Below are 22926 nucleotides of genomic sequence, written 5' to 3' on the forward strand. Positions count from 1 at the left end.
TAGAGGCAATGGATTCGGTGAGTCTGTACATAAACCTTGCGACTGTGGGAGAGGATGCTGCTGGGTGGTTGCTCCTGGCATCTCTGGATAAATTGACAAAGGAAAAGAATGAGCTCCGTGATAAAATTAACCAACTTCTAGCACCTCAGAATGGTGAAGAACAACAATCAACTCAACAATAAAGTTGGCCACCTCCAAACACACATGTGCGGTCCAAAGGTTTACAAGTGTGCCCTGAAAAAGAATCTTTTCTTCAGCAGCCATAGAGCTCAAGTTGTGAAAAACCAAACTGAACCCCTTATTACAAAGTTGGCTGAATTACAGAGAAATGTCAAGCCCTAGCATTTGGAGGGTATCAGTCCTTAAAGTAAGGGCATTGATTGGTAAAGAACAGGATTCTGTGAAGTGCAGTGGAGATGGGTGGGGGGCGGTGCTATTGAGGCTGAGATTCTTAAGGGCTTATCCCACCTGAGGAAGTAGTCTATCTTCCCTCAGCAGAAGATGGACTCTCACCCCACTCCCTGGAATACTGCCTTTTCTACCTTTGCCCAAGGACATTAATCCTTATTGTCTGACAAACCAGCAGTGAGTTTCCCTGAAGGAGATGCCAGGAAAGATCACACTGATATCTCACAGGACCACCAAGAGTCTCCTCTAGATGTACAGCCGGACCAAAGGCTAAGCAGTTTGGAGAGTTAGAAAGTGTATTCCAGGAGGAGGCAAACTAAAGAACTAGGTGAGTTTGCTAACTCATTCAAGCAGAGGTCTGGGGAATATGTTGGGAATGGATCTTTAGGGTATGGGATGATGGGAGGAACATAAAACTGGATCAGGCTGAGTTTATTGATAGAGGCCCTCTGAGTGGAGATTCTAGGTTTAATACAGAAGCTCACACAGTTTTTTGGGTTTTTTTTGTTTTTTTTTTTTTTAAGGTGTCAAAGTTTGTTTGAATGGTTGGATAAAGCATTTGTCAAAAGAGGGCCTACTGAAATGGAGCTGGAGATGCCTGGTATCCACACTGTTAGTGTTGAGGAAGGATTTAAGGCTCAGGGAAACTTCGATGCTAGAGTGGATACGCTGTGTAAAACCTAACCCTCCACAGTGGGAAGGTCCAGAAGACATGCCCCTCACTAGTCCTATAAGATACAAGAATTGGAGAGAGGCCCCAGCAGATTTGAAGAGCTTTGTCATCGACCTTTTTCTTGGGCTAGACTTTAGTGTTAGAGATGCTGCTGCTCGGTTGGATAAAGTCAATACAACAGGTTTAGTTAGATCCTGAATTAGCAGGGTCCATATAGCAGCACTGAATGGCCAAAGGCAAGGTGATCATAGGTATCGTAATGGCCTGCACAGAAAAGCAATGTCCGTAATGGCTCGACACATAATGGGCAAAGTCACTTTTATGGTGGGATAACTTGTATGGACCTTTAATATTGGCTAGCCAATTGTGGTGTTTCCAGGCGTGAAATAAAGGAGAAGCCTACTGTATTTTGGGTTGATCTGTGTAAGTTGGGGGCGGGAGGGATCTCATACGAAAGAAAGGCTACATTGTATTGTGGCAGAAGAGAATCTCAGCCTGTAACCCATTTCCAGACATGAGTTAGTTTGCAGATCCAGCACTCCTTAATTGAAAAGATGGCCAGGTACCCTGAGGAAGGACAATGTACACTACCCAAGCGTTTTACTGTTAGCCTTTCTTTGACCGTCCCAAGAGGGATAACTAACTTTATGGTGATTAAACCAAGTGAGCAGAAGATAGCAACCGTTTTGAACTCAATGGTAACACATTGTATGTATCAGAATAAGAAATAAATCCAACCAAAATTCAAGGGTCTTCTACCCCAGTGAAATTCTTAGGAGTCCCGTGGTGTGGGGCATACAGAGATACTCCTTCTAAGGTGAAGGATAAGTTATTGCACCTGGCCCCTCCCACCACCAAGAAATGCATGATGTTTAGTGGGCCTAGAAAGGAAACAATCAGATGTCCTGGGATTAAAGGCATGTACCATCATGCTCAGTTAAGTTTAATGTAGTTTTGGCTGAAATCTGACTCACAATAGGTCCAGTAGTGTTTGAACTAATCCTGTGGTTATTTTCCCAGTTCCAGAATGAATAATTGGGTTAGATACACTTAGATGTTGGCAGAAATCTCACATTGGTTCCCTGACCTGTGGAATGAGGGCTATTATGGTTGGAAAGGCTAAATGCAAGTCATCAGAGTTGCCTCTGCCTTGGAAAATAGTGAATCAAAGACACCATTAAATCCCTGGAGGAACTGGAGAGATTAGTTCCATTAAGGACTTGTGAGATTCGGCACAGTGGTTCCCATCCCGTCTGGCCAGCGTAGAAGAGAGGACTGTGGAGAATGACAGTTGACTATCGAAAACCCAATTAGATAGCAACTTCGATTGCAGCTGCTGGGCCAGATGTAGTGTTCTTACTTGAGCACACCACCTGGTATGTTGTGTGCAGTTACTGATCTAGCAAAGGGCTCTTTCTTAATACCTGTCCTTAAGGACCACCAGAAGCAATTTGCTTTCCGTTGGCAAGGGCAACCTTTACAGTTTTGCCCAAGGATATAGTAATGCTCCAGTCCTGTGTCTTAATTTAGTTCAAAGGAATCCTGATTGTCTGTGTCTTCCACCACATACCACACTGGAATATGATATTGACTTTATGGTGATTAAACCAAGTGAGCAGAAGATAGCAACCGTTTTGAACTCAATGGTAACACATTGTATGTATCAGAATAAGAAATAAATCCAACCAAAATTCAAGGGTCTTCTACCCCAGTGAAATTCTTAGGAGTCCAGTGGTGTGCGGCATGCAGAGATACTCCTTCTAAGGTGAAGGATAAGTTATTGCACCTGGCCCCTCCCACCACCAAGAAATGCACGATGTTTAGTGGGCCTATTTAGATTCTAGAGATAGCGCATTCGTCAGTACTCTGGTCCATACACTAAGTGACTTGGAAAGCTGCTAACATGGAGTGGGACCTCGAACAGGAGAAGACAATCCAATGGGTCCAGGCTGCTGGGCAGGCTGCTATACTACTTGAATCATATGATCCCTTAGACCCTACGGTACTTGTGTCAATGCCAGACAGGGACGCTGGTTGGAGCCTTTATCAGGCTTCTATTGTCAAGTTACATGAGAGACCTTTGAGATTTTGGAGCAGGGCTCTGCCGTCATCTGCAGACAACTATTTTTGAGAGACAGCTCTTGGCCTGCTGTTGGGCCTTAGTGAAAACTGAATATTTGATAATGGGCCACCAAGTTACTATGCAACCTGAGCCACCCATCTTGAGCTGGGTGTTACTGGACATCAACTAGAACTTACATAGCAGCAATTACCAAACTGAAGTGGTGTGTACATGGTGGGGCCCAAGCAGGTCGTGAAGGCACAAGCAAGTTACACAAAGACATTATCCAAATGCCTGTGGTCTCTGCTCCCATTATAATGCTGTCTATATGCAAGAATGCCACTGTAACCTCATGTCTATTGCCTATGATTGGTTAATTGAGAAAGAGAGGACGAGGGCCTGGCTTCCTGATGGTTCTTCAGGCATTGCCCCGAAGAAGACAGCTGCCACATTACATCTCTCTTTAGGAACAACCTTGAAGGATGCTGATGAAGGGAAACCTTCACAGTGAGCAGAACGTTGGGCAGTACACATGGTCGTACATTTTGTTTGGAAGGCAAAATGGCCACATCTGTGATTGTTTACTGACTAGTGGTTAGTGATTAGGGCTGTAGTCGGTAGATTGGCTGGATTGTCAGTGACTTGGAAAAAGCGTGATGTGAAGATACTTGTGTTCCATCGTGAATACTCACCAAAAGAGAACTTCAGCAGAGGGGAAGTTCAATAATCAAGTTGATAGGTTGAGCCTTTCTGATGATCAGCCTCACGGCCATTCCTGCCATCGCTCGGTGGGCACGTGAGCAAAGTGTCTGTGGTGGCAGAGATGGGGTTATATACACAGACTCAACAACACAGATTTCCATTCAGCAAGGCTGACCTGGCCACACCTGCTACTGAGTGCCAAATATACCAACAGCAGAGGCCAACTCTGCGTCCCAGAGTGACCAGCCAGCAACCTGGTGTCAGGTCAACTACCTTGGACAACTTTTTACATAGAAAGAATTCTTTGTTCTTATTGGAGTAGATACCTATTTGGGTTATGGATTTGCCTTTTTCCTGCATATAATGCTTCTGCGAAAACTCCCATCCATGGACTTACAGAATGCCTTATCCACGGTCATGGCATTATTTGGTATTATTTCTAAGAAGTCTGGCAGTGTGCCCACAAACATAAAGGTCACACTCTTACAATGTTCCCCATGCCTGATAGAAAAATGGAATGACCTTTTGAAGACACAGTTACAGTGCCAACTGGGTCAGGGTCCTCCAGAAGGTGGTATATGTTTTGAATCAGCATCTGATGTGTAATATAGTCTGGTTTCTCTCATAGCCAGAATCTGAGGTTCCAGGAAGCAGAAGTGGAAAGGGAATAGTTTCACTTGCTATCACTCCTAATAACCCACCAGGAACAATTTTGCTTCCTGTTCACACAACCTGCTGGCCCAGAAGTTTTGATTCCAGAGGAGGGAACCCTTCTGCCAGGAAACACAACAAATACTCCATTGAACTGGAAGCTGAGACTGACCCCGGCCACTTGGGGTTTCTGGTGCCCTTAAGCCAGCAGGCTAAGAAAGGAATAGCAGTGTTCAGAGGGCTAATTGATCCAAACTACCACAGGGAAATTAGATTGATTTCTACAATGGATGTAGAAAAGGTTATGTCTGGAGTACAGGAGATCCTTTAGGGTGTCTCTTGGTGATACCTTGTCCTGTGATTAAAGTCAATGAGAAACTACAACAGCCTAATCCAGGAAGGATAACAAAGGGTGCAGACCCTTCAAGAATAAAGGTATGGGTCACTCCGCCAGGAAAGGATCCAAGACCTGCTGAGATGCTTGTAGAGCGTGGAGAAAATTCAGAATAGGTAGTAGAGGAAGGCAGTTGTAAATGTCGCCTAAGCCCATAATTCCAGTTTTAGAAGTGACAGTTGTGATTCACATGCATGTCTCTGACATATTTTCTGAAGAATGTGTTTATACAGATATCTGAGTTTTCTTTCCTTGATATTTTTGTCACAGAATAATATAACATCAATTAAGAGAACATCAGTGGTGTGAGAACATCATATTTAAGTTTTGAGATACCAAAAGAATGTCCCTCAAGGGACACTGCCACCCATTGCAAAATTTATTATGTGTTTGCAGTTTATGAGGGATAGTTACATCATGTTAGGTGTAATTATGACCCGGTTCAATATATAACGCATTTGTGATTGGGTGTGAACAGCTATATCATGTAGGGTGTAACTATGCCCTGGTATTGTTCTCATTTGGAAATTATGCAGGGCATAAGGAGATAAGATGTGTCAGGTTGACAAGGAGCAGACTTGTGCTGACTGTTCTTGTTGTCACCTTGACTACATTTGGAATGAAGTAAAATCCAAGAGGCTGGGTTCACCTGTGAGGGGTTGTTTTCTTAATTAGATCACTTAAAAGTGGGAAGACCATATTCTGAGGTGGGAAGATCCACCTTTTATCTGGGCCACATTATTTTCACACACACACACACACACACACACACACACACACACACACACACACACACATATATGGGTTTTGCTCTTCACCTGCATGCTCTCTCACTGGCAAGCCCATTCCTTCACTGACAGTAGAGCCTACTTCCTTAGGATCCTGATGTGTACTGGAGATCAGCTGAGACATCAGCCTCATGGACTCACAAATACGCAACTAAAACCTGGGTTTCAAGATGTGCCTTAGTCACATTATGTGACCTGCTACATGTCATTTTGCTCTTGAACTGTGGAAGTCTGTTATTCCAAAGAGTCTTTAATGTCACTTGTCCCTTTAAAAGCAGTGCAGTGCCCCAATGTACATCACACCCAAGGCTTGTATTGTTTGAAGTGCTAAGAATTGAACCCAGGGCATCCCGTTGCTAGACAGACTCTTAATTCTGAGCCACACCCGGGCTCTAGCTTGTGACCTCAGCTTTCTGAACAGATCTGCAACAACCCTTCTGATCACAGAAAATGCTAATCCGGTCAGTGCTTTAAGGCGTTTGACATTTTCACACCTGTACTTGGAAGCTGTACTGCTAACAGCGAGGTGCTTATTGTCCACTGGCTTCTGCTTCTGAGCACTCACGTGGCTGGCTTCACTGGGGGAGAAGAAAGTACCACAACTCTACCCTAATGCCCCCGAGGGAGACCTTTTCTTATGCACATGCACATCATCTCTAGAATAAAGTGGATTGCTAAAGACACTTGGATTGGCCGCAAGAGAGATTATTAGCCAGGGAAGACATATTTGAACTTGCTGAAAGGGCTGCCCCTGTGCCCAGGCAGGCAGGACTTGGTGGGTCTTCTCTATCCCGGCAGCTTCCTTCTCAGGCTTGCAGAGTCTGAACGGCTGTCTTTTCCCTCTAATCCTCACAGGAATGCGGCTTTGGCTACGGGGAAGAGGCACAGTGTGTGCCCTGCCGGCCATACAGGTTCAAGGAAGACTGGGGCTTCCAGAAGTGTAAGCCGTGCTTGGACTGTGCGCTGGTGAACCGCTTCCAGAGGGCCAATTGCTCACACACCAGTGATGCTGTCTGCGGGGACTGTTTGCCAGGGTGAGTTGGGCCATTTCTTCTACTATTTCGTTAAATGTTTTCCAAGGCATTTTTCTCTGTCCCGTGAAAGCACGTGGGAAGAGCTTGAGATGTTTGGGCAATATTTGAAACTTCAGTCTCATTCCTTCTTCAGCCTGTGAGCTTACCCTGTGCCAGGCACTGGAGTCAAGGCAGAAGTCACACCAACAAAGGAGCGTGTCCTGCAAACCTAGAGTTCCTTTGAGCTAACAGAAACACTTGGACAAAAGGACAAAGGAATTGGTAGGCAGCTTACAAAAGGTGGTACTTTTGAAAAGGACCACAAAGCTGCAGCTGTGGGCACCCCCTCCTGCCAGGAATAGGTCAGAGTTCAGAAGCAGAGATTTCTTCTGACCATGGGGAGTTTGCGTCATATTGTTTTTGTTTTGTTTTTTAAGATTTATTTATTTTATGTATGTGAATACACTGTTGCTATCTTCAGACACCAGAAGAGGGCATCAGATCCCATTACAGATGGTTGTGAGCCACCATGTGGTTGCTGGGAATTGAACTCAGGATCTCTGGAAGAGCAGTAGGTGCTCTTAACCGCTGAGCCATCTCTCCAACCCTGTTTTTGTTTTTATAAAAAGGCTTAATCTAGGCCAAGGAATGGCTCAGCAGGTAAGAACACATGCCCTGTGTGTTCAAATCCCAGAACCCTCCTTGCAGAGGGAGAGATGATGTCTATACTCATGCCATGACACACCCCCTCCCACAAATGAATATTTAAATAAATGTTTAAATTTACCACATCTAAACATTTGCTGCCTATTACCCAGTGCACCACAATTGCTCTCCCTTTCCGAAACCCCAGTAAGGACTGTTCCTTCAGATTGAATTTTTAGCATGCCCATATTTAAAAAAAAAAAAAAAAAAAAAAAAAAAAAAAAAAAAAAAAAAAAAAAAAAACACTGTTTAAAATTAAAACAAAAACAATCAAACAAACAAAAAAACCATCTCTCAGTATTTTCAAAAGAGAGAGACACCGAGAGTGTTCCTCGGTGATAATGCACAGCTCTGTGCTGAGTCCAGGACCCCCTCACACACACACACACACACACACACACACACACCTCTGTCAAGAGGCCCAGGGAGTCACAAAGGACAAATGAGTAGAAGAGGACATAGAGGAGAAGAGACAGGCGTGAACGGGGACAGCCTTCCATGGACCCTGGGGGGTCTACATGTTCCTGTTACCTGTCTCTCGTCAGGTGCAGGATTCACCAACATTTCAACTTGTTCTGTGTCTGGCTTTTCACTTTCTGGATGGTGTCCTTGAGGCACAAAAGTTTTTAGTTTTGAAGAAATATAACTCCCCCACCCCGCCCGCCCTCAGATGTGTGTCTGGTTTTAGACTGCTATTTTTGCAGCTCCTTAGGTTCCGGGTTTCTGCAGAGAGACCTGCCCAACTCACCACAATCTCAGCAACGATACATGAAGAATTCCTGCAACTCAATATTTCAAAAAGACAATCAAATAAAACAAGAGTGTAAGGCTCTGAGTATGCTTCTCCGATAACACAAGGAAAGGGCAAAGCTGCAGAAAAGGTGCTTGGGTCTGGGGAGCTGCACACCCAAATCCCACCTGTGTGTGTGTGTGTGTGTGTGTGTGTGTGTGTGTGTGTGCATGTCTGTGTCTGTGTGTGGGCATGCATGAAAGCCAGCAAGCAACACTCCTCCATTGCCTCTGCCTCAGCTGCTGCCTCCAGGTTCCTGCCTGGAGTTTCTCCTGCCTTGGCTTCCCTCAGTGATGGACTATGTGCAAGCTGAAATAAACTCTATCCTCCCCAAGAGACTTTTGGTCATGGTGTTTGTCATAGCAAAAGGAACCAAACTAGAGGATTCTGTTTGTATCAGAGTGACAGTGGGCCTCACGTGGCCCTCTGTGGAAACGAACTGTAGTCCAGTTCTCCGTACCTGGGCCTCCAGCTCTTCAGTGCTTCCGGTGGCCAAGCCACTTAATGAACTCTTCGCATAACTAGATATTTCCGTGAATCATACTGTCACCAAAACTGCTAAGTCGGAAGGAGCATCATGAAGGTCCTTAGAGTGGTGACTGATGCCCGAAAGTCACCCCGCTTGTGAGCGGAGGGGTAAGGATCCCCCAGAGCTGAGCATCCTGCTCTGATAGGTGCCGGTTGAACCAGGAAGTTTCACAGAAAATGACTCAGGTTACCTGCTCATTCCTTGTCCCAGTCCGTCCTGCCCTCAAGCTTCCCAGCGGCCTTTAGCTCTGGAGAGCTGTCTGAACCGGCTTGCACACTTCCTGTCCTGTCTCCTGCTGCTCAGATCCTTAGCCTGGCTGTAAGCGACTGCATCATCCTGCCTCTGGTTGTGAGCAGTCACGGCTGTGGACTGTGGAGCAAGGTACACCTCGGGCTGGCGGCTGCCTGGCCTGAACCAGGAGTGCTGGCACTAACAAGGCTGTCACTCAGGTGCTTTTTGTGTCCATCGGCCATTTTGTGCATGGCAGAGTTGAGCCTCAGCTGGACTGTGGCTCACAGGCCACAAGCCGGGGACACTGTGAAACCAGAGCCCACTGTGCCGTAGCTCTGCATGGCAGAAGGGCTCTCGGTGGTGGGACCTTGTAGGTCTACTGCAGGCTTTCTTAGAACGGCATTTTCAAACAGCATCCATCAGGTGACCAGTCTAGCTGTTTCTGTTAAAGTACCATTCACAGTCTCCAGAATGAACACAAATGTTCACAGACAAATGGATAAGCACCATGTATGTCAAACACATTTTCCCAGGGGACTGGTCAGATTGTCTGGAGGACTCATGCAAGACATCAGTCCTGTCACATGCTCTGACATGGTGACATGCTATGGGATAGGCCAGTCACAAGCAGACAGTGCTGAAGCTGCCATTCAGATGATGTATGTGGCGTGGTCACATTTACAAGACTAGAAGGAAGGACAATTAAGGAGCTATGACGTAGTGACCAGCAGGCCCAGAGCCTCAGCCTGAGGAAGTCTAGGGCTTTGTTTCACAAGTGAACACCTGAAAATGCTTGTGATGGGAAGCTTGCTGGTGTGCATTCCTTTTGCCAAAAAATGCGTATAGAAATATTAAAAGCAACAGAGGCCACATGTGCTAGCTCACATCTTTCATCTCAGCACAGAGGCCACATGTGCTAGCTCACATCTTTCATCTCAGCACAGAGGCCACATGTGCTAGCTCACATCTTTCAATCTTTCATCTCAGCACTCAGAGACAGAAAGAGGAGGATTGAGGTGAGCTTGAGCCCAGATGGACCACCTCGTGGGATCCTAAACAAGAGCAAACAATAGTGAATCAGGACTTCTTATTTAGATGTCTTGTTAAATATTGTAATATATTTATGTTGTAATAAACACTGTAATATACTTATGTTTGAGTGTTATGGCTCACATCTTTAATCTTAGTACCTGGGAAGCAGAGGCAGGTTGATCTCTGAGTTCGAGGCCAGCCTGGTCTACAGAACAAGTTCCAACAGCCAGGGCTACACAGAGAAAGCCTGTCTTGGAAAAAAAAAAATATTGTAATATATCAATATTTTTTATATTTCCATCCAGAAAATTATCAAATATAATTTAATTAAATATTGACAAAATCTATGAGTTGTTTTAACACAGAAAAGCTTTTTGTGTAAGAGCAAAAGCAAATGAAAAAAATAATATCCAACATTTTTAAAGCAAACACTGAAGGCGCAAAGTGCATATTCTATAACTACTTAAAAAAACCAGAAATATCAATTTTGAAATTGAATACAGGCATTATTTAACATTTTCTTGATGGCTGTGTTTTCCCTAATAAGCAAACAAAATCCAGTTACCAAAATAATTTATTAAAATAGATCATGTTTTCAAAGGCCAGTGTGCTGAGGCTCTAGGTGAAGAAGTCCTGCCATGTTTGAACGACCACTAAATACCGAGAAGAAACACCAGGCAAAGGGCCACATGGGCACAGTTTTCGGAGGAGCTACCAATGCTGTCCAGCAGTCCAGCAGAATCATCCAGAGCCCGGCCTGCTGCTGGTTTACTGCAGTGGTTTAGGCAGAGGAACTAAGAGTTTTGGGTCCAGTTTGTTTTGAGGATATCTCCCCTTGTGGCTCTGGCTGCCCTCCCTCCTCCTGGTTTTACAGGCACGCCAGCTAAGACCTTTTCCAAACTGCTATAACGCGTCCAGAACTGCCAGCCTGCTCAATACGCAGTGAACTTCGGGTCAGACACCGATGTTCAAGATAATCACTGAATCGCCAGTCAGCTGGTGATGGCGGAAGACATCAGTTGCAACTTACAAGGCCCCTCCCCCAAATCTGAAGCTTAAGATTCAGAAATGACGGCTTTGCTTTTACTTGGTTCTAGGGATGGTACCAGGGCCTCCTTGTCGGTCATAGTCTATTCCTCTGCCCCCAGCCTCCCACCCCCCTGCCGTGTATTTATTGCCCCACATTAATCTTTTCTCTCCTTCCAATTAAAAACAACATATTTCCACGTCAATTTGCATTCATTTGATTATTTAGGAGCTTGAGCATTTAAAGCCCGTTTTAGTGGCATGGAGACTCTGGTTTAAGTATGAACAATGTTGTTTGGAGAGGAATGTGTGTTCTTTTCCTGGTTGAAGAATCACTTTCACAGTGATGATGCTAAGCTTGTCCCTGTAATTTCATTTACAGGCAGTAGCGTAATGACAATCATTTCAAATTTGATGCTCCTCATGAGCTATGCTGTTGCTGCTTTATGTTTTCCTTTATATAAATTTAATTAATATATTTTTAAAATTTAAACAGAGTCTTAAATGACTTGAGTTCCTGCCGTCTAGAAACAACCACAGTTACTATTTAGTATGTAATGTGAAAATCTATATGGGCTCCTAAATTTCAAATGCTAAATCTAGTACTTTATTTAAGAGGTGTTCGTGGCTTAGATTACAACAGGATTGCCAGAGCCCACTGGCTTCATATTCCCTCTTGAGCATCCTACCCTTCACAGAGAGGAACCGAGAAGTTTCATATAGGGAATGTGAAATATTGGATCTGCGCATAGTTTACTACCTTCAGCCTTTGGCTGCTTCCTACTTTATCAAGAGCTGGTTCTGGAAGCTGCCAGTGACCCCACGGCGTGATGCTCAGCTGCCAGGGTAAACTTAGGTAACACCACTAACCAGGACTCTCTCCTTGCTCTTCTAGATTTTACCGGAAGACCAAACTGGTTGGTTTTCAAGACATGGAGTGTGTGCCCTGCGGAGACCCACCTCCTCCCTACGAACCACACTGTGAGTGCTATGCCAAGTGGGAAGGAGACTTAAAAACAAACAAAAAAACTGTCTAGAAAGCCCTTTATTGTGTGCCTTGGTCAACAGTGACCTTTGATTTGCATGTGCAAGGGAAACAGGCATTGTATCAGGAGTCCTGACCTTAGCACCCTTTGTCTTAGATGCCCAGAGCAGCACAGGAGACTGGGGTTCTCTGGGTTGTCTGGGGATTTCCCTTTCTCTGTCCTTGATGGGATCACACAGTGGTAGACACTTTCTGAAGGTCCTCCCTGGACTCCCTCTTCCTCCATACTGTATCTGTTGGGCCCCCTGCTCACTAGGTCTTTTGTTCCTCTCACCTGTCAAATGTGAGGAGAGAAGATTCTCCACACCCATCGGGGCTGGGGGCAGCAGCCAGGAGATACTTGAGTCTTTGTGTTAACATTAGTCTTTCTGACCATTATTTTTTTTCCCCTTGGAAACAAGGGCGTTTATTGTGTTTGGCCTGCATGGTGGCTGCTCACTGTCTTCGTGCTAAGAAAAGCTGGCTGACAACCAGCCACCCAGGCAAGGTACAGGGTCAGTCAGTGAAGGGTGGGGCAAGGCTCTGCTGCCCAGCAAGGCTGGCAGGTCAGACTTTCTGCTCCTCTTGCTTTTTTCTGTAACAAAGAGCAAACAAGCAACAAGGCCGCACTGTTTCACCTGGTGGCCTTTTCTCTCTTGGCTCATTGCTTAACAGCACTGTACAAATCCGCCACATAGGAGTTACTGATGGAGTCTTCTTTATGCGTTTACACATGAAACATCCTCCTACCCAAAGCTCAAGGACCTGGTCTTGCTCGTCAACTGTCTGTTTTCCCAGAGGCAAGCTCATCTACCATCAAACAAATGGCGTCAGTACAGACCAGGTTAGAGCTGGCAAGTACGGTGGCCCTCCCTGCCCCACACACTTGATGTGCTGGGTTTGATTTAATGCAATCAAAAGTCCGAGGCTTTGGAATGTTTGGCCTTTAGGGGTCTAGTTAGCTAAGCTTAGATAGCGTGGACGAGCCTTTGAACACAGGACTCACGTACAGCTCTCGTGCCTTATGAATGCCTTTGGTCATGCAGCTTGGAAAAGACATGAATGAGTTCAGCATATAGAAATACACACGTGCCAAACTTTCTGGAAAGTAAAGAAAGATAGTTGTGAAGTCAGAAGTGCAGTGGGCCAGACAGAGAGAGCCTGGGGTCTTGGTGAGTTCATCTCTGTCAAAGGGGTTTTTGCTGTCTTTGGCACCTTCCTTGGGAAGCAGTCCAGAGTTTGACTAATCCCCTCAAAGGAGATCTGGAAGTCTTTGGGGGAAGTGATGCAGGCGCCTCCTGTTTGTGTTCCTCCTCAGGCTTTTCACTTTATCCACAAAGAGCTGCTTCTTCAGGCCCCTTGGGGGGTTCCTGTGCCCTTGAGCCTCCCAAGGCTATGGGAAGTTGGCTCCTTCAGGCTTCCTCAAGCAGTGGGGTTTGTCCCGAGGTTTTAGTGAGAACAGGTTCAGCTGGGGCTTCTAGGCTCAGAGAGTGAGTTGTGGTCTCAGGACGGAGGTAGTAGATTGGAGGAGGGTCCCAGAGACACTCTTTTCTTCTTCAAAACAAAGTGCGGACTCACACTGAAGTTCCATTTCCAAGGACTGAAGGTTCATATGTTTTTAAATGTGTTTTGTTTTCTTTCTAAGGATGTTTCCCAAGCACGTAGACTATCAGATTGCTAAGTACTGTGTGTAGAGATGAAAAGTGTTAGTATTGACTCAAGAGGCAGAGGCAGGAGGATGGCCTTGAGTTTGAGGCAAACCTGGGATATAGAGTAATACCTTGTCTAAAAACAAGAACAACCAAAACCAAAATGAAGTCCTAGTAACTTTGGCCACACAGGCATGCAGAAGGGCATGGTGTATGAATCTCTCCATGATGACAAGGTTTTCGACTCGCCTGTGCAGGGTGACAGCAACGTGGTAGCCACCAGAGACCCTCAGTCCAAGTGCCTCAGTGACACACTGCTCAGCAAAGTTTGTGAATAATATGTAGGACACATCATATGTGACGTGGGGAAGGGGATAAGTGGTGTGCACAGAACAGTCACATACCCTATTAGAAGCCACACTTCTCTTTTGAAAACGCATACAGATAGCAAATCAACTGGGAGGAACTTCGAAAGCTGTTTTGCCGGATGAATTTTGTAAAGCCCTGATACTAGAAATGTGTCCTTCAGGGGACTGCTGGTGCTTCCCTTTATCTTCCCCCCTAAGCAAACGTAAATGTGCAATAAGTTCAAATGTCCTTTTAAAGTTAATTTTGAAATGACTTTAATTCATGATATAAGAAGGCCTTTTAAGTTCTTCCAAGTGATTTGAACATAATTACTGTTTAACAAGGCAGCTCATTACGCATCAATATGAGGAGCCGGGATCTACTTTTTGGAGCGCCGAGCCGTGCGAAGCTGCCAGCACTGCAGGTCAGCGCACCTCCCGCTTTCCTTTCTCCCACATGCAGAGATTTATCTCATGGGTATGACTTTAGAATCATGTGGCCTGTTGTTCAGAGTCCTCGAGAACAAAGCAAACATCTAGGTTAAACACACTTTAAACACAGTCAGACTCTGGTGAAAGCCGCTTTGATTCACTTCTAAACCATTATTCCAGCCACAGCAGCATTCCAAATCGAATAAACAGTACTCGAGAAAAACCCCACAAATTCTGCATTTTTCATCAGACCCAAGGCAGGGTTCATGTGTCTAAAATGTCTTGGGTGTTGTGTTCTCTCTCTCCTTACGGTCTCACGTGGGCGCACATTTGATACATTCAGGGCAACACCTGCAGTTGGGAATTTTACATGAAGTACCTTTTGTTCACAATGCCACTGTCAGCCCCAATGTTTTAAGATCAGCCAATCACTCCCACCAATTAATGCCATTGGTGACTTGGCAGAGGGTCTGTGGGTGCATAGAAGCTTCACTTTCATGAACTACATTGTTATGGGGGGTCCTCGGCATGCATCTGGTGAGGCCTGGGGATGGGAAAGGACAAAGACTAGCTGAATTGGAGGCTCCTTAGCTATCTGCATATCAAAGGGTAGACCGCCCTCTGTACTGTCCTGTGCTGGGCACCTGCGTCAGAGACAGGTATATGCAGGCACTGTCCTGGAGGAGCCAACTCCTGAACTACCACAGCCCTAAGTGCATGGCCAAGGCCAGAGGAGCTAATGGGACAGAAGGCAGGTGAGACCAGCACAGAGGTGGGGGTCCTAAGTTGTATCTGGGGCCTGCGGCAACGTACTGAATGCCCGTTCACTTAGCCGGTCGTCCAGGCACAGGCTACAGAGCCCCATTTCAGACTTTCTTGGCTGCACAAATGAGCTGGGGAGAGGTTTGCTTTCTGATGCCCTGAATCTCCTCCTCCTCCCACTAGGCATCTCCCCTGTGAACAGTACAAAGCTGCTCACAGGCCACACTAATTTCCCCAGTGTCCTTGGAACCCCTGCCTGCACTGGCCGCCGCACTGCGTGGATGGTTCCTGGTTCCCTATAACCCAGCAGCTCTTTAAAGCACTTGGAAAGGGAGCTGGGGTGGCTCAGTAGGAAAAAGCACTGGCTATGCAAGCATGAAGACCTGGGTTCAGAGTCACAGCATCCACATAAATTCTGGGCATGCTGATGTGGGGCTGGCCCTGCAGGCCCCACATGGAGATCTCTGGTCCTGCTAGGTGCTCGGGTTCAGGGTTCAGGCATAGGGGAGAGAGACTAAAGCAGGGAGGGGAAACTGGTTCTGCTGCCTCCTCTGCTGGTGCTGCCCTACCTCCATCTCTGCTGCTGCCACAGGGGGAGACTGGCGGCGGACCAAGAGGTGGTGTTACAGCTCTTATGACAAGAACTCTCAGACGACGGAGTAATTCCTGCACACCTTTAGTTCTGGATAGCCTTCATATATACAGTTTGGGGATGGTTCAGAGTCTAACAACAGGTACTTCCCATTGGCCTTGCCATGAAAGCTTGGGCAAACCTCAGCTGTATATTTGGAGGTGTGGTCCTTCTTGTCTTGAGCCTACTTGATGTGTGGCCACATCCTCACCTGTGGAGGAGGGACTTGGGGCATGACCTACTCAAACCTCCATACAGGGGGCTGTGGGCGGCTGTAGCTGTGTGAGAGGGGCCTGATCTCCCAGGAGACTAGGAAGTTCCTGCCGTCCCTTAGGGTCCCAGGGGCTTCTACTTACCTTGACTGAGAATCAGGATCTCCTTCACCGCCAATTGCCCCACATGGTAATGGAGGCTATGTGTTGGGGGCAGGGCTTGGGGGCACAAGACACCAGTGTAGCAGCCGATGGGCTCCAGCTCCAACTTCAGTGAGAAACCTGTCTAAAAAAATCGAGCGAGGGGGGCACAGAACATTGACCTCTGACCTTCAGCACACTCAGGCGTGTGCAAGAGTTACTGAACACAGACATATCCAATTTTAAGAGAAAGGCACAGTGCAGAGACAGAAGAGATACCCACACCACAAGGCACGTCACACTGCGGCACTGTGTGTGGATCTTGCACAAGGCCCTCCACGCTTGCTCCATGTGCCCAGCATGTGCTTGAAGTAGTTTTGAAGTGGAATCTGCTAATACTCGGAGACCAGGTTTCCCAGGACACTTACCAGAACCCTGCATTATGGTCCATAGAGCCAGTGTGCACGAATGAAGGGCTCGATTTACTGAGCGTTGTGACGTTGTCTCCGGTCTCCAGACCATGATTCCTTGGTGTCTAGCCAGGTCACTGCTGGAAAGGAGGCTGCTCATGAGCCTCGCTGTGGGTATCTTGGGGAAGACAGCTGAATATGGCTGTGTGCGTCCAACAGATACCTTCAGCATCCCACAGAGGAAGCCGCTCACAGAGATGTCTGAACTTAGCTGTCTCCTGCTAAACAGAATCTGTAAGATAGGGAAGGTATAGAAGGAAAGATCAAAAGAACACAGCGGAGGCAGCAGAGCCCCGGTATGGGGGAGACAGTCAGTCTCCTGCCCTGACCTAAGCAGACCCCCCACTTCTCCCTCTCCTGTGATCTGTGAGTGCCTGGGAAACACTGGAAAGAAATGAGTGGTAGGGGATGGAGGGAGAAGCCGTAGCTGGAGAATCCAGTGCTGCAGCCATGGCTTCAGGGGGCCATGTAGTTGGGACTTAGAGTCAACCTTTTATCCAGAGGATGTTTATTTTTCAGGATGTTGTTGGTATGTGCTGGAGACATTCACATCCTAGTTGGGACCAGATTAGGTGGCCTTTAAACTTGGTGTTCAGCTACTTCCAAGTCAGCCCTCTGAAGAAGGGGGTGGCTTAACCCAAGACATTTTATTTTCATTATGAAATGAAGACAAATACCAGGACGGTGTAACCTAGCAAATCCCTCTTGAATTCAAGAAGGTGCTAGAATCCTTACTGGCATTTCTCAGCCTGCTCTGTCAGCTCCTATTCGTGGGAAGAAGAAAGGGGCTTCGACAAGGGTCTGCCCAACGATGTAGAAATACTAAGCTCCAAAGCTTCTCAAGAGTAAGGGATTAAAAACCACAGTGTGACCGGGAGTGTGGTTTAGCAGTACAATGTTTGCCTAGCACACACGAGGCCCAGGCTCTATTCCCAACTCTGTAAAAATAAATGCATGGTCATGTCATGTTGTTCCCTGGGGATGAATTCTAGGGTGAGACTCCCAGTCTTAGAAGCCAGTAACCTTGGATGCTTGAGTCTCTTGAATGAAACAGTTCGGAATTGATACCAGACATCCTCCACGTGATTCATTGTAGCTCTAGATTTGAGTCGACCTGCATGACTCTACTGTGCTATTTTGGGAATAATAAGAAGGGGAGAGGCCCGTGCATGTTCAGCACAGATGCGGGAGTGTTTCAGATTCTGTAATTAACACAACGAGAGAACAGTCAACTGTGTTACTGAGTCACTGCTGAAAAATAGGAGGCCAAAAGGGTGTTAGAGCGCTAGAGCTGGCCCAGGCCTGGCAGCATCTGCCTGGGAGCGCAGCACTCAGGAGACCCAGAACACAGGCCCAGCCTTCAAAAATAGAAGCTTGAAGTTGAATTTCAAGTAAAAATTAATTCAGCTTAAGAGTGTTTCCCACTGAGTCTTTAAAAAAACATTATCCCTAACCCTAACCCAAGACAGGCTTCTTAAATACTCAAAAAATCGTCTCTCCTGGACAGTCAGTTAAAAGGAGGTTAATTTGTTATGTCAGCCATAGGTCTTTGATTTTACTGAAACATAATTTCTTATGAGACGATTGCCCGTTGAAATGCATCACTTAGTGGCTTTGACACCTGTGCATTCAAAGCGACAGCCACTTCCCAAGCCAGGTCTACAGAGCCTTTCTGTCACCCCTATCCCAAAGGGGGCTGAGCCTGCAGAGTTCCCATCTGTGAGCAGCCCCCACGTCCCTGTCAGGCCCCAACTTCATCCAGATGCCTAGAAGATGTTGGCGTGAACTTTTTTATTCAGACGACTGTTTGCAAAGTCTACAGTACTGAAAAAAAAAAACAAATTAAAATCTGCTTAAAAAGAATAACCCCTGAGGTATAAGGAGAGCTCAGTTGGTAAGGCACTTGCCTGGCAAACTGGAGGGCCTAAGTTCAACCTTAGAACCTGCGTGGTAAATGGCCCAGTATGGCCAAGTATTCTTGGATTCCTGGTGTTGGGAGGACGGCAGGCAGGCCTCGTTTCAAAATCAACTAAGGAAGCATCTGAGGAATGGCAGGTATCTTCAAACACCCACACAGGCACTCGAACACAAAATGAATAGCCCCAGGTCAGCTTGCCAGGGACAGGTGACAGGAATCTGCCTCTCTTTAAGGTCAACTGCTCTTTAAAATGTGTAGGGGCTGCTGCTGAACCCGGGCTGCCTGTTAAGGGACACCTTCAGAATGCCAGGATCAAAGTGGTTTATAAAGACAGTAAAGTGTGGGAAAAGACTCAAATAAGGAGATCCCAGGGGACCCAGCTGTGACGTGGGGAACCCACTCAGCAGAGGGTGGGTCTCCGTGTGAGTGGTGGTAGGTGCAGGGGTACAGAGGGAGGGGTACGGAGGTCAGGAGCCTGGGGAGAACTGTGAGTCGGCAGTGTTAGCTCCAGCAATGGCAGCTGTTGACCACAGACCGGCAACAAGGCCGGAAGCAGGGACCCGGTACCCCACTTTAGTAGTAAATGCATTTGAGGAACAGGCTTTCTGCCCATTTCTCAAGAACTGATGATTAATTTAATTAATGCAATTTAATTAATTTAACTTAAATAAGTGCCGTTTGGCTGATTTAATTACCTGCTTTACTCTAAAAACATAATAATCTTAGTTATAGAGCCAGCCCTCCTTACCTGTGGATTTCATATTCGCAGATTCAACCAATTGGGGCGTCAAAAGCATTCTGTAGCCGAGTTTCTGTGCAGACATTTTCTTCCGCTCACAGCACTGCTGTATAGCTATCTACCATCCTTCTCGCCGTATTGAGCATTACAAGTCATGGAGGGATGCTTTACGTGCAGAGGAGGGCGTGTGTGGTCCTATGGAACCCCTGAGGTATAAGGTACCTGTTTTGTAGGAATCCAGAAGACAATATAATGTCCTGAAGCAGATTCCTCAAGGACACCAAGGGATAAGGAACCTCCCCAGCCCTCCCCACACCCCACACAGATCAATGGAACTGAAAAAGAACAGCACTTGATTGATAGACGTTTTTCCCTAAGTTGGGTGTTTTGCTTCCTCTGTGTGGTGGCTTGAGTGAGTCTCAGGCATTTCAGCACCTGGTTTCCAGCTGATGGTGCTGTCTGGGGGAGGTTAAAATGATAGAATCGTACCAGAAGTGTGTCACTGGGTCAGCCTTTAGAGTAAAGCGCCTCAGCTACTCTCATTTGCTGTCTCTGCCTCACACTCGTGGTTGGAGTGTGAGGTGTGAGGTCTAGGGGCTTCCTGCTCCTGCAGTTCCCTCGCCATAGAAAAATGGCTAGTGCACCGTAGCTGCAGTAAAATCCTTGACTAAAGCAAGGGAGGAAGGATTTATTTGGCTCACAGTGCTGGGGTTCAGACCGCCATTGTCAGGAAGCCACTGTGACAGGTCATTGAAACAGCCAGAATCAAGAGCAGAGAGCATTGGGTGAATGCCTGCCTGCGCTCAGCACACGTCTCCTCATGAGGTAATGCAGCCCACATTCCGGCCGAGGCTTCCTACCTCTATTAACCCAAGGAAGAAAAACCCTCATGGGACGGCCACAGGCCAGCCTAACCTACACGGTTCTCACCCCGACTCCCTTCCCAGGCAATTCTAGACTTTGTCAGGCCGCCAAGTGAGGTTGGGCTTCACACTCAGGGGAAACCACACACTGGAAAGAGGGAAGGAGGTTTTATGTCAATTCGTCATCAACCATGTTCTCTGTGTTTTAGGCTCTAGGGAGGCTGGTGTCAGATGCCTAACGACACCCCTGGGGGTCTTTTGTCATCTCTCCTGCACCTGCCTTTCGCGTCATTTGCTCATCCGAAGGCAGATGCAGAACAGCCCCTTGTTTGCTGCCTTTCACGATGGCCACATTCCACGCTCTTTCCAACGTCTTGGGTTTGCGTCCTGGCCATAACACCTAGCAGACCATCTGTTTGTTTGTCCCGCTGCTTTTTCATGTGCCGGATGGAGATGTTAGAAACCTCAAGTGATGGCACAGCGTGGGTTGGGTTTGCAAATTCATCTCCTGTCCTAGGATTCAAGAGAAAGTGCTTCCAACCTAATGCAAGCCCCTCTGCTCTTCCTGCTAAGGCCTGTTGGCTTTCAAATGTGGGTGAGATAGGCCCAGGGAGGACACTGCCTGTGGAAGTCTGGGCTTTTCTTTTCCTCTAGACCCAGTCAGGAGTTCTGAATGATGATCCAACACTTACTCACGGGGTGGGAATAAATAATTTAAGAGTCACCGAATGTAGACAGTCCCATAGTTCTTCCTTACCGTCCACCTCACTAATTAGGGAGCCCAGGAAGATTGTGTGGACTTCAGTGTCTCTCTATGTGTGTTCCCTACGGCCTTTTCCCTGGCAGGGTCCTGCTTTCCAAAGGCTCTGGAAGCGTGTGGAACTCCAGGGGTTAAGGATTTGGGAGGGCATGGCCCAGGTTTCCCTTGTTTCAGTTCTCAGATGGCAATCCAGCTTCTGTCCCTTTGAGGTCCTATTTGAGCCTCGACACAGATGTTCAAAGCCATCCGACACGTGTTTCTCTTTTATGGTGTCTTTTCTGTTTCTCGGTGCAGAGTTTAAAGACCTCATTGTCTCTCCGGGTAAACAGCACTGAGGGACTTTTAGGTGGGTGGGGTAATAAAAAGAACAAAACATCCTTGAAAGCAGGAAAATTTCTTTTAGTTTTATTGTGTTTGCAGGGAAACGCTGCAGAAAATCAGCTGCTATTTGGTGTATTGTGATATTTTTTTCAGTGTTAATTATAGTATTTATGCTAATTAAAATGCCAAATGGCACCCAGCCAGCGCTAAAAAGGAACCAGTCTCCTTAGACCTCCTCAGTGGCTGTCCTCATCACTCGGATCCTGGAAACCTCCCCACCCTGCCAGCTACTCTCCTGCAGTAGTTAGCTCTTCCTGACTGCCTTTCTTTCCTTTCTCCTCAAAGACACGTATGATAATATTTGGTCTGTCCTATCCTGGTGGGAAATGTGTCCCGAGGCCAAACCAGCAAATACAGCTGAGAAAAATAAGTCTGTAGTTTCCTAAGCTCCAGTCCTCAGGCAACACCACCCGTGCCTCGAGTCTCTCCTGTGGTTACACATCCTCACCTCAGGCTGTGCTTCCTGGTCTCTCACCCTCGCGGGACCTTCCTTCCAAGCCTTCTGGACACTGCCAACTGAATACATTTCACATCACCTCAGTCCTTGTCAGTAATGCTGACCTCTGGCCGTTATACGCACCCTGCCCCTAACTACTGGTTCTCTCTAGCTTTCTCTCACGAGCATGTCTATGTGTGGACTGCACAAGGCACACATGCAGAAGAGACGAGACCGGGGCTCTATCTTGCCCATCTATAACTTATTGTCCACTAGAGGAAAAGCAAGAACCCTAAGCTCAGCCCCTTAGCAGTGCATTTAGTGTTTGTTCCCTAGGTAGAAACCATCAACGTTTTTATGCTAATAAAACCAAAGTCAAGTTTGAAGGAATTTTGGAACTCTTTACCTCTACTTTGTGACAGAGCCAGTGGTGATTTTGTATCCTGATAGCCTGGCCCTGTACTTTTGAGTGACTGACCACAGTTCTTGTGGGGAAGGACACCGGTGTCATGGTTCCTTCTCCTCCCCACTTCTGAAGAGCTACCTGGGCCACCATTATGAAGAGCAGGCCATTGAGAGGTGTGGCTTTGTTAGAGTAGGTGTGTGTTACAGTATATATTAATTGGTTTATCTCTCTATTGGCCCTAAGGTCTCACTCCTGAGACCCGGTTTTAGTTTGGAGCCACACGCACCTCTGTTGCCTGGTCCGAGCTGCCCTCACAGTCCAAGCCTGCCCACGTGACTCCCTTCCCTGGCGGTTTTCTACCGCCTATTTTCTGCCTCTGTTCCAGAGCATTTCTCTACCCCAAAAATTCCACAAACACAACTCTACAGCCCGATAGCTTTTCATACAGGTTTATATATTCAACTCTCAATTCACAAGCCCTCTACACAACAAGATTGCATCAAATAGACAAAGATACAAGCTGCCCTTCTGTATGAGATATTAGACTTGTAAAATTCTTAATGTTCATAGCTTTTTAACACCAATAAATCCCACTTGAGTCTAGCTGGTCCTTGGGAAGCTCCATGTTGCTACTATCTTCTTCTGTCGAGTGACCTCTTAGACCTCCCTTCTCTCCACCTCCCTCGCCCCGCCCAGTCACTGTCTTTCCTTTAATTTACTAATTAAAATGGGAAGGTTCAGTTGGAGTCAT

General features: G+C 46.7%; 1 protein-coding gene across 1 annotated transcript in view; it reads left to right on the forward strand.

Moving 5' to 3' along the window:
• TNFRSF19 (TNF receptor superfamily member 19) overlaps positions 1-22926 on the forward strand; it is an 80576-nt gene that overhangs the window by 37930 nt on the left and 19720 nt on the right. The window contains exons 4-5 of the mRNA XM_080925918.1: positions 6534-6712; positions 11900-11985. Coding sequence (XP_080782044.1) covers positions 6534-6712; positions 11900-11985 — 265 coding nt within the window. The remainder of the gene's footprint in view (positions 1-6533; positions 6713-11899; positions 11986-22926) is intronic.

Source organism: Micromys minutus (genome assembly GCF_963924665.1).
Source record: "Micromys minutus genome assembly, chromosome: 12".
In the NCBI taxonomy this organism is placed as follows: Eukaryota; Metazoa; Chordata; class Mammalia; order Rodentia; family Muridae; genus Micromys; species Micromys minutus.